General features: G+C 37.8%; 1 protein-coding gene across 1 annotated transcript; it reads right to left on the bottom strand.

Annotated features, from left to right (window-relative positions):
- On the bottom strand, positions 956-3,715 carry LOC107615858 (GDSL esterase/lipase 7-like). The gene is made up of 5 exons (XM_021112365.1): positions 3,334-3,715; positions 3,092-3,222; positions 2,485-2,745; positions 2,043-2,295; positions 956-1,495 (listed from the first exon to the last, which is right to left on the bottom strand). The coding sequence occupies exons 1-5, from the start codon at positions 3,572-3,574 to the stop codon at positions 1,167-1,169; spliced, it is 1,215 nt and encodes a 404-aa protein (XP_020968024.1). The 5' UTR covers positions 3,575-3,715; the 3' UTR covers positions 956-1,166.

Raw genomic sequence — 12,340 nt, 5'->3', positions numbered from 1 at the left:
GCATTAAATATCTATGACAACTAAGGATGCATTTTATTTGTGTTTTTATTTTCTGTTTTGAATTTTAATGTTTCCTGTTTTTTAGATTTTAATAAAAAAAAGTGAAAACAAAAGGTAAAAACAGAAAATAAGATTTTATTGTTTTCACTTTTTTTTACAATCCAAAAAAATAGAAAATACTCAAAATAAAAATGCATTTTAAATTTTAAAAAATTTTAAGACCAATTCAGCAATAATGCATGATAATTATGTCTGATTTACTTGTGTTGAAGATTGTTCTTATAAAATTGTTGCTAAATTTGTCTTAAATTTTTTAAAAATTACTTGTCAAGAATATATTTAATACAAATAAAAAATTTTGGGATAAAATTAAAACAAAATAAAATTTAGGGTTATTTTTAAAATTTTTAGCAAATTTTAAGGACAAAAAATATACTTTTTTTTAATTAAATTATTTTTAAAATATTTAATTCTTTTTTTGAATATTTAATTAAATTCTTTTTAAGAACTTGCTTTTTTGAAAAAATTAATTGTTCCTCACTTCAATAAAAAAAATAACTTTTTGTTAAATATTTAATTAAATTTATTGGCTACATGTCAAATTAAGTGATTTTTAATTGAAAAAGAAAAAGAATTATATAATTGGTATCCTTGGGGAATATAATAATCTTTTATGTCACTAGTTGTAGTTTTACACACACAAAATTTCTTTAGTATTATTGTATTTATCGAATCCAAACAAATTAAAATAATAACTATTAAAGAGTACTTCTACAATTATAAATATGAAAAATTTTTCTACTTCTATTAGTACTTTCCCTTGTACTTGTGATAATGAAGAAATAATTATTTCAAGGTTTTAGTAATAACTGAAATTTATTAAATTATGTATAGATAAAGTTATTCAAGTAAAAAAGTTTAATAGATATTATTTATTTAAAGTAAAAATCTCTACTAACATTTACTATTATAAAATCCATAAAATATGACCTAAAGAAGTTTGGAGGACAAGGTTTGAATATTGACACAGTCGAAATATTTGGTAACCAAAGAAAATCAACCAAAAACAGTCATAACTTGTTTTGTTTAGCATTCATTAATTGTTACGACAATTAACGAATGTTAAATAAAACAAATTTTGGCTGTTTTTTTTTGTCTCTCTAGCATTAATAAGGAAAATAAAGTAAATTTGTGACTAGTATTAAATGAACAAATAATAAAAAAAGACACAAAACATTATTCAAATAATTTTTTTCTGGTTGTCCTGATAACACGATCATTGTTAGTTGTCCATCAAGATCCTCAAAGGTAATAGGTAAGCAAACGCTTGAATCTGTCACACACTTTGATGCAATTAACTTATTAGCTTTGCCAACGAGATGTATGTCATCCCAAAACAGATATTGATCCCTCCTTGGGCATGGTTCAGCAAATGAAACACAATATATTCCGGTCTCATTTACTTCACAACAGGGATCTCTTGCATTTGTCAGATCTAAAACAAAATAAAAAATACATTAAAACACTAGAGCCCAGAGGAAAGAAAAATTTTATTTGTTATTATTTTATGTGTGGTGTTTGTTGCTGGTAGCTTAGGATATAAATAAAGAGATCAAAAAACATAAAAATTATATCTCTTCTATAAATAATTTTAGTGTTTACATTTTGCATTTTAGAATGACAAATAATCAAAGATAACTTTAAAGGTTCACTACTATTTTTATTAATATTAGCTAATATTTTAAGTTATTAATACTGTATTTTTATACTATCAGGATTTAAAAGTTTAAGATTTAAAGTTTAACTAATTTCATATTTTTTAACATATAACAATATCTTTGTTAAAAATAGTAAATTTTTTTGGCACATTGTTGATAATTAATATGTACTATCTTACATTTCTATCTTTAATTACAAATACCAAACGCTACTATTTTAAGTTGCATTTAGCAATTATCTGAAAAGAATGTATTATTAGTGGCTATCTAGTTCTGTCTTGAGACTATTAGCAATGGAAAATTTAGTGTACGAAAATGGCTTACCATATTTGAAAGGGTTTTCGGCCATATCATAAATAACCCTAAAAGTTTTGGCAATAATGAATCTTGTCCCCGGAAGCTTGGATGCCAATGCCACAAGCTCATAGTAAAGCTTGCCATTGAATACAGCAATCATGCTATTTAATTCCTCAGAACATTCTTCACTTTCACCAAGTTTTTGACGCACCACTGGGTAACATCCAACGGGACCAATTTCAAACACAATCATATACCTTGCTCCTAATTCGTATAGATCCTGCATCAGATAACGGTGGTCAACAATAATCGATCACTTCTACGATAGGAAAAATGATAATGTCACTCTTCAGATAATTATTTTGTATTATATGTTTGCATAAATTTGTAGAAAAAAGAAGTGACATTATCATTTCTCTGTAACAGTTATTAGAAGTATAAATAATATTTTTGTTTAATTAATTAATACTTGAATGTAGGTGCGGAGTTGTGTCATGAGAAGATTGCTGAATTCGTCTCTAATGGATTGTGAAGCTTCGTGATTGTGTTTGCTTGCAGCACCATAAACAAAATTGTCCAAAAAGTCACGAGCACCAATAGAAATTGCAAATATAGAGTTTGCCAAGTGTTGAGAGATTCTATGTGTAGAGTTGCCAAAGCGGTGTGGCAAGTGTTCTTTAACGGCGTGACCAAACAATTCAATTTGCCTTGTCATACTGATAGTATAATTCTACATACACAACACAATTGTAGCATAGCACACTACCCATTAATTATCAAAAATCCATTAAAAAGGGGTTTTTGTTAAGTTTGAGTTTCAAATGTTTCTTCTAATTAAGTTTTAAATATTCTTATTTCTAAGAGTCTCAGATATTCATTTTCTTGTGTTGGATGTTAGCTGCAGTGTTAACTGCGCAATGTTGGTTTTCAAAACCTTTTGTTTTTTAAATGATTGTTGTATAAAAATTAAAAAAGAAATCCAAAATTTTCATGTGTATTTATATGCATCTTTTGGACATAAATAAGACAACTTAATTAAATGAGAAATTGACAGTAAATATGGTAAAAGTTCTCACACTATTAGATCCTGTTGTAGGAAGAATGCCAGCAGGCCCAGATGCATAACCATATCCCGCTGGATTGAATGCATATTGTTTGAAATCAACAACCCAATATGGAAGAGTCGATGTTAAGTTAAGGAACATAGCTGCATCATAAATGCCACGAATTAAATTGTTAAACAATGTTGCAGCTATATCAATGAGATTTACCGAATCAAAAAAATAAATAAATAGAGATTTCGTTAATTATTTCTCACCAATTTCATCTGCAACTGTACGACCATTTGTGTATCTACCGCTGAATCCATCAGAGTCAACGCCATAAGGGGGTGCAATGGATTCAGTGCCAGATCCACAATCAACCGTGGAGTCTCCAAATACATATTGAGCATCTAAGCCGTGAGCAATTGATAAAAGGTTATCAACCTCAGCTTCACAACAATAATAATAATAATTAACTACGAAGATTAAAAAACAATAGAGAAATGTGGTGTGCATAAAGAAATAATAGTGATAAACAATAAGTTGTTCTCCTTGTTTATCTCTGTTTTCCAAGTTTTCTCGGTGGTGAAAATAGATCCCAAATGTTTCATCGTTATTGAATAACCACAAAAATAAGTGTGAGATTTACCATTTAATTTGTTGATGAGTTTTAAGAGATGTAAATTTAGAAATTAGACAACTCATCATCATTTATTATATAGAAGTTGTCACTAGATAACTAAAAATAAAGGAACGGTCTGCATATTTTTTTTTTGAAAGTAGAGCTCAACACATGAAGTGGAGCATAGTCAAAACTGATAAATAAAGACAAACATCAAGGGAGTAGTAACTTATATCTCTATGTTATCTCCGGCATTGCCATCAACAACTAAAGAGATTCGCACCTACCCACTTGTTGTAGTTCGGAGAGTACATGTTAATAATCTCCTCCACTCCTTTTCCTTTGTTCTGGAATAGTCTTCTATTTCTTTCCAACCACAAATTTCAGATAATCGCGCAAAAGCTGACTATCCATACTTTACGTTCCGCCTTTTTAGCTGAAACCTCTGTCCAACTTAGGAAATGCTCCTTCAACAAACTCGGACAAGACCATAATCTACTAGCATATGATAGTCATGCACACCAAACCTGCCAAGAAAAATTACAGGCTAGAAGCAAGTGATGACCAGACTCCACACAGTTATTGCATGGTACACATAAAGTATCTTGTTGGTTAATGACCCCGAGTCGACTCAGTCTCTCTTTCGTACTGATTCTGCCAGTCAATGCAAACCAAACAAACACCTCCACTCTTGCTATCTATACATATTTCCCATGATCTGACTTTAAAACTTTGGATTATACTACTGTGCTGAAAGTATGTGGCATGGTGAAGGAGTAGCGCGTATTTATGTTGCTTTCAAATTCCCTAACAATTCTTTCGTCATAGCAGATTGTGCCCAGATGATGATGTATGCGGACAATTGATTAGATGATAGTAATCTTGCGTTAATGATGATGATTATCTTCTTGAGCATTTTTTGAGGCCAGCAAATATTTGGTATCACATTGAGGTTTATTTTGTTTTTGATTGTATTGTTGAACAAAAATGAAGTGACTATAACGTATCACATTAAAGTCTTTTTTTGTTGTATGCTTTTTGGCCCATAAAATATGTTTCTGGATATATAAATTAAATTGGGCCATAAAAAAATGCTATTATAGTAATAACAAACAATAAAAATAATCAAGTTGAGTTAGTTTAGTAGTAAATTTTATAAAATTTCGTAAATTAATAAATTAATTAATTATGAGCCAAAGAAATTATGGAAATTAAATTTTAAAATTTGAAGAGGTGAAAATATTTAAAATACAAATTTTAATACTAATTTTAAAGGTTTTGGCTTAAAATTGGGCCAAAGAACTAAATCGGTTGGACCGGGTCCATATTGAGCCCAATGCGCAACATATAAAACCCAAGAAAGTGACTCTTTCCATTGAGTGATTTTGATGATTTTGGTGGTTTAGATGCAATCTAGCATTGGATAATTATTGGGTTTACCCCAATCATCAATGGATAAGGTAAGGAAACTCTAAAACCTTATGGGTTATCCAATTTTGTGAATTCTAGGTTAATTGTGGTGAATTATATGGATTCGATGGAATTTGTGTGGGATTGGAGTTGAATTGGCAAATTGGAGCGATTGGAATCAAGCTTTGGCAGCGGGGCTTGTTGGAATTGATTTGAAATTTTGGAAGCTTGAATTGTGCATTTTGAGCTTAGGGAGGAATCGACCAAGGTATGATTTTGGTTTCTCGTAGTTAATATATAATGTTCCATAAAAACTTAGGCTAGTGGCCATAAGATAGGTTGAAATTGTATGTAATGATTGATTGTGATTATGAGGATAATGTGAATAACTAAGAGATTCGAAATACTATGAGAATGGTTATGAGATTGAGATGTGCTTGCCTGAGTAGTATGTAAGGGTCGGGCCTTGTCCTACTTGCTCCAGATTAATGTTTGAGATAACTGGGCAGTAGCATCAGTAGTGGTTTGTCTCACTTGTTCCGGGTTAGTGATTGAGGTGCCTGGGTAGTAGCAGCAGTACTGGTTTAATCTACCTGCTCTGGGTTGAGTTTGTAAACACCCACTTGGGTAGTAGTAGCAGTAGTGATTTATTCCACTTGCTCTGGGTTAAGCAGGTTGTAGCAAGGGGTTGTGACTTAAACCTACTTATTTCGCGATGGGGTGTTTCTGTCCAAGGTTAGCTAAAGATTAGAGCCATCAGGTACAATGACATCCTCTGCCTTCGTACGTACCTGAACTCTATAATCTCCACCTTCAACTCATATTAGGGCTTGTTTTGGTGGGTTTTTAAGAAAACTAGAAAATTTTCAAACACGCTAAAAAATAAAAAAGATTTTTTTATTAAAAAAGATCTTTTTCTATTAACTTAATGACACCCAAACAAGCACTAGAAAGATTGTATCGGTGAATATAGAAATGAACTGAAGAAGAAGAAGAGAGAAAAACTGAAACAGAGGATGAAGAGTGTTCCAAGGGTTACCTGAAACTGTAGGTCGATCTCGGACGAGATCTTCTGTACTGGTCGGAGATGACGTGTCCGGCTAGTGGGTGGCGGCCGGAGCTGTCGTGTCCGACTTGTTGGACTGGCTACACTGCTGATCCTTTGTCACCGGAGGGTGGTGGTACCTGCAAGAGACTCCGATGCTTAAGTTAGCATGGGTATTAAACAGGTTTTAGTAGAATCAGAGTATGAGTTATACCTGGGTGCTCCAGTATATTTATAGAGGTGTAGAGTGACCTTCTTAGATAAGATAAGTTAGTTATCTTATCTTATCTTTGAGTGAGGTCATCTTATCTTCTGGGGAATCGCCTTTATCTTTCTAGGCTTTGACTGCCTTTAGATTGGGCTGTGTCCTTTCGTCTGGGCCTGCTTGGGCCTCTTACGGCAATTTGGCCGAGCTCTTTGTGAAGAGGTCGGGCATTGGCCGAGCTCTTTGAGAAGAGGTCGGATAGTCTGACCTGAAGAGGTCGGTCGGCTTGTCGCTAAACATCCCGGGTCAAACAGCTTGACCCAGGGTATGAACAGTGCCCCTGCTTGAGTTCGATCTTTCCGTGAGGTTGTGCTTTTCAGAGCTTCGATCTCTTTAGAAGTCGTGCTCAAGCATCTGTCTGGCTTGTTTCTTCATTGCTTTGCAATCTTTTGCAGATTTTCTAGAGGTTTGGTACTTCACAGTCTAGCCTCTTTTGAGTAGTAGTGTGGGTTTTCTTCTCTTGCCTTCTGGATCGCGCCTTGCTTTAAGTTTGTGTTGACAACCCTCTGCTTTGGCGAAGTTATCCCTGTGGCTTGATATCTGGACTTTTAGTGACTTGTCCAATGATTTTTTAGTGTTCTTTATATAGAACCTTTTCTAGTCTTGGATGACGTTTGTAGTCTTGTTTGAGATTGTGCCTTCTTTGAGTGGAGTTGTATCCCTTTTAGCTAAGCACATTTGAGCCTTAAGTTGTTTCTCAACCTTTTGGCTTGTTCTATTTTGAGATTGTACTTGCGCCTCTTCTTAGCTGACGTCGTCCTGTACGACTTTGCCCCTGCTTGAGTTCGGACCTTTCCGTGAGATCGTGCTTTCGGAGCTTTGATCTCTTTGGGGAAGTCGTGCTCAAGCATCCTGACTTTGGTCGATCTTAAGTAGTTTCTCCTTGTGCGAGTTTGGTATTGCCCCTTTTTAGTTTGTTGAGAGGTCTTTTGGGGCTAATTTGTCCGACAACTTTTTAGTGTTCTTTGGTAGAATCTTTTTAGTTGGTCTGAACAATTTTGATAGCCTTGTCGTGGAGCCGTGGCTTTTTGGGCAAAGCTATGTCCCTTTTAGCGCACGTTTTTCGTTGGTCCGATTTCTCTTGTCGATCCTTCTTTAGCTTTCGTTGGTCCGACTTCTCTTGTCGGTCCAAGTTGTAGCTTTTGTTGGTCCGACTTCTTCCTGTCGGTCCAAGCTGTAGCTTTTGTTGGTCTGACTTCTTCTTGTCGGTCCAAGCTGTAGCTTTCGTTTTTCTGACTTCTTCTTGTCGGTCCAAGCTGTAGCTTTCGTTGGTCCGACTTCTTCTTATCGGCCTCTTCTAAGTTATTTCTTAGTAATCCTCTTTCTTGGACCTTTGTCAGGTCTCTTTCAGGGATTACTTTTATAACTTGTTTGTAGGAGGCCGACTTCTTTACGTCGTCCTCTTCTAAGTTATTTTTGTAATCCTCTTTCTTGGACCTTTTTCAGGTCTCTTTCAGGGATTACTTTGTAGGAGACCGACTTCTTTATGTCGATCTCTTCTAAGTTATTTTGTAATCCTCTTTTTTGGACCTTTGTCAGATCTCTTTCAGGGATTACTTTTATAACTTGTCAGTTATAGGAGACCGACTTCTTTATGTCGATCTCTTCTAAGTTATTTTTGTAATCCTCTTTCTTAGACCTTTGTCAGGTCTTTTTCAGCGATTACTTTTATAACTTGTCTTTGTAGGAGACCAACTTTGTTAGGTCGATCTCTTCTAAGTTATAGCAATTCCTCTTTTATAGGGTTGGCCAGACCTCTTTCCAGGGATTTGCTGATAACTTGGGTTGACTTGGTCCGACTTCTCAACGTCGGCCAGTCTTTAAGTTATTATTTTAGCAATCCATAAGACCTCGTCGGGTTCTTTTTTCGGATCACTTTCGATAACTTCTTGCATTATTCTGTGTTCATCTTTGCCGATTTGTAGAAGGTGATTTCTGTTTTAGTCGACCTTTGGATGAATCGCGTTTTCATCTTTATTGGTCTTCTATTGTGATCGTGTAGTGAATCTGTTTTTCACTTTTTGCCGATCTGTTGCTTTATAATCGGGCGATGAATTCTGCTTTCACTTTTTTGCCGACCTTGTCGAAATCGGGCGATGAATTCTGGTTTCATCTTTGCCGACTTTTATCGTGATCGGGCGGTGAATTTGGTTTTCACCCCGCCGACCTTGTCGTGATCCAGCAGTAAAATTTGCATTTCAGATTAATGCGTCTTGGTATAGCAGTGAATTTTGTTTTCACTTTGTCAACCTTTGTCGAAATCAAATGATGAATTCGGTTTTCATCGTGGTCGGGCGGTGAAGTTGGTTTTCACCTTGCCGACTTGTCGCTTTGTAATCAGACGATGAGTTTGGTTTTCATCTTGCCGACTTTGTCGTGATCGGGTGGTGAATTTGGTGTTTCACCTTGCCGACCTGCCGTAGTCGGGCGTCTTGGTAGGAAACTTTTTAGGGAATCTGCAATCTTCTAAACAATAAAATGAAGATAAGAGTGTGTACATGTTAGTACTTACCTTTCTAGGTCGGGCAATCTTTTTGGATCTCGGCCTGGCGCCCTTTTTAGATATGCCATGACCTTGGTAGCTATTGCCCCTCGAGGTTGGACACTTTGTAGCAACCTTTCCCAATTCTTCTGAACAATTTGGTATGGTCCTTTCCAGTTGGCTGCTAGCTTCTCTTCTCCTGACCAACCTATTTTGATGTCATTTCGGATTAGAATGAGATCGTTGTTGCTAGATTTCCTTCCGATTGTATCTTGAGGCCATTTGACGTTTTAACGCCTCTTCCTTGATCCGAGCTCTTTCTCGGGTTTCTGGAAGTAGGTCGAGTTCTTCCTTTTGAAGTTGGGAGTTGGCCTCTTCACTGTAGTGGATCACTCTGGGCGATCCTTCTTTGACCTCCACTGGGATCATTGCCTCCATTTCGTAAGCTAATCGGAAGGGTGATTCCTTTGTAGTGGAGTATGGAGTTGTCCGATATGTCCATGGGACTTGTGGGAGCTTTTCTGGTGGGGCTATAGGGAAGTTGGCATGCTTTTGATGTAAAGCTTTGACTTTGTATTTGGGTTTTTTCTATGAAGAACTTTGGTTCTTTCTGCAAAAAGTTTGCATCTTTGATCGTTTGTTATGACTTTTCTTTTGTCGCTCACCTTTGAGAAGAATGTGTGCTTTGCTTAGGGTTTGGTCGCTGTTCCTGTTTCTTTTCATCATTGCCTGACTCCTTTTGTACAAAAGTTCTAGCTTTTGTTTTGACCTTTTGAGAGGTGTTCGGACTGTTTGGGTATAGATTGTCGACTTCTTTTCTCTGTGTTCTTGCCCTGATGTTGCCTCCAAAGGGTGCCCCTGGACTTTCGTGTGAGTCCTGGGGTTTCTCTTTTACTGCCACGTCTGTCACTTGATGTTCTGCTATTATTGTCCGAGTTGTTTCCTTATTTGCCCGAGTTGTTTGGTAGTAATCCCATAGTCGACCTATGTCTTTGAGATGTCTACTAAGATCCCGGACAGCATGTCTGATTAGCTGGATTTCATAGTTTTAATGTGTGTTACTGTGGCTGACCCTGAGTACATCCCTTATACCGCCTTCGAGATTGACTTGTTGTGGTCTTGTAATGTAGCCTGGATGAGGCTTCTGTTATTGTCCCCTGGTTTGGTGTTGGCTAGTTTTGAAAATGCATCAGCTCGGACATTCTATGTGTCGGACTTCCTTTTTCCCGATTTTATCCGAGCTATTGGTGCTGGCTGGTTTTGAAAATACATCAGCTCGGACATTCTATGTGTCAGACTTCATTTTCCCCGATTTGTCCGAGCTGTTTTCTATTTTTGTCCAGGGTCCCCTGAATTGTCCGAGATGTTCTCTGGTTTTGTCCAGGGTCCCCCGAATTATCCGAGCTGTCATCTGTAGGATTCTTCCAGCTAAGTTTATTTTCTGTAGGATGCCTTTTATGGGCTGGTTGGTCCGAACTCTGATAGTGTGAGCTTGAAAGTATGGGTGGAGTCGTTGAGAGGTGAGTACGAGGGCGTAGGTGAACTTTTTCTATCTTTTGATAGTTTAGTTCGGCCCCTTGTAGAGCTTTGCTGATGAAGTAGATGGGTTGTTGCCCACTTTCGTCTTCTCTGACTAGTGCTGAGGCTATTGCCCGACTTCCTATTGCGAGGTATAATATGAGTTCTTCACTTTCCCGGGGTCTGGTGAGAATGGATGGTTGCCCCAAGAATTTTTGAAATCTCGGAAGGCTTGTTCGCATTTCGTTGTCCTTTTCAAACCTCTCTCCCTTCCTTAATATACCTCTTTGAGGTGTCTTTTGCAAGATGATTTGGAGATCGAACCTCCTGTGAATCCTCCATTTATCATATGAACACGTCTCTTAGGGAGGTGAGGTAGACGTTCAAACTCGTCCGACCTCTTTGGTGTGAGGTGGATCTTCAACTCGTCCGACCTCTTTGTTGTGAGGTGGACCTTCAACTCGTCCGACCTCTTTGGTGTGAGGTGGACCTTCAACTCGTCCGGCCTCTTTGTTGTGAGGTGGACTTTCAGCTCGTCCGACCTCTTTGTTGTGAGGTGGACCTTCAACTCGTCCGACCTCTTTGGTGTGAGGTGGACTTTCAACTCGTCCGACCTCTTTGTTGTGAGGTGGACCTTCAACTCGTCCGATCTCTTTGGTGTGAGGTGGACCTTCAACTCGTCCGACCTCTTTGTAGTGATTGGGCGAGGTGGTGTGATCTTCTCAGTGTTGCATATTTCTCGGTAAACACCCACAAGAGACACCCGAAGAAGGGTGTAATTGTGGTGTTTTCTAGGCTTCTCACCGGGTTGATATTCTTTTTCTTGGATTCTTTATCCTTGTCCCGTGGTGGGTTAGGAGAATCCAGTTTTTGAGCTGTCTCCCTATCGGGAGTTCTCCTCCATATTGATATAGTTTTCCGCCCTTTCTTGAACCTCGTTTAGAGATGTTGGGTACTTCTTGGATATTGAGTGGCGGAAGGTTCCTTCTCTTAGGCCATTGATGAGTCCTATGATGGCCACTTCTATTGGGAGACTTTGTATGTCAAGGCATGCTTTGTTGAATCTTTCCATGTAGCTGCAGAGACTTTTCCGATCTCCTTACTTGATAGACTTGGGGCGTGCTTGGCTTTGTCTTTTTGGATGGAGAATCTGGCCAGGAATTTCTTGGCTAGGTTGTTAAAGCTTGAGATGGACTTAGGAGGTAAGTTGTCGAACCATCTAATTGCTGTCCCTCTCTTTGTAGATCCTTGCCAACTTCTCGTTGATGCTGGCTTTCTTTTTCAAGTTGCTTTAGGCGATCTTGAAGCGCTTCTATTACTCCCGGATTTGATGAGTTTTTGTCTCCGTTAGATTCCGGAGTATCTTTTGGTGTAGCGTCCGTATTTTTGTGCGGCATTCTGTTCTCTAGATTTGAATCATGGTCGTTGTCATGGTCGTCCGCCATGGTGATGGGATGACTTCCAGGTCCCCGGCAACGGCGCCAATGTTTCAAGGGTTACCTGAAACTGTAGGTCGATCTCGGACGAGATCTTCTGTACTGGTCGGAGATGACGTGTCCGGCTGGTGGGTGGTGGCCGGAGCTGTCGTGTCCGACTTGTTGGACTGGCTGCACTGCTGATCCTTTGTCACCGGAGGGTGGTGGTACCTGCAAGAGACTCCGATGCTTAAGTTAGCATGGGTATTAAACAGGTTTTAGTAGAATCAGAGTATGAGTTATACCTGGGTGCTCCAGTTATTTATAGAGGTGTAGAGTGACCTTCTTAGATAAGATAAGTTAGTTATCATATCTTATCTTATCTTATCTTATCTTTGAGTGAGGTCATCTTATCTTCTGGGGAACCGCCTTTATCTTTCTAGGCTTTGACTGCCTTTAGATTGGGTTGTGTCCCTTCGTCTGGGCCTGCTTGGGCCTCTTACGGCGATTTGGCCGAGCTCTTTG

This window comes from Arachis ipaensis, chromosome B09 (genome assembly GCF_000816755.2).
Source record: "Arachis ipaensis cultivar K30076 chromosome B09, Araip1.1, whole genome shotgun sequence".
NCBI classification, from domain to species: Eukaryota; Viridiplantae; Streptophyta; class Magnoliopsida; order Fabales; family Fabaceae; genus Arachis; species Arachis ipaensis.
The sequence above is the reverse complement of the archived record's forward strand: the minus strand, read 5'-3'. Positions and strand labels throughout refer to the sequence as shown.

What these genes read in the sequence shown, in the direction of transcription:
- LOC107615858 (XM_021112365.1), bottom strand. Translation starts at nt 3,574, where the DNA reads ATGCACACCACATTTCTCTATTGTTTTTTAATCTTCGTAGTTAATTAT. An exon ending in AACTCCGCACCTACATTCAA is followed by an intron (nt 2,296 to 2,484) that starts GTATTAATTAAT and finishes TATCTGATGCAG; the next exon opens with GATCTATACGAATTAGGAGC. An exon ending in CGAAAACCCTTTCAAATATG is followed by an intron (nt 1,496 to 2,042) that starts GTAAGCCATTTT and finishes ATTTTGTTTTAG; the next exon opens with ATCTGACAAATGCAAGAGAT.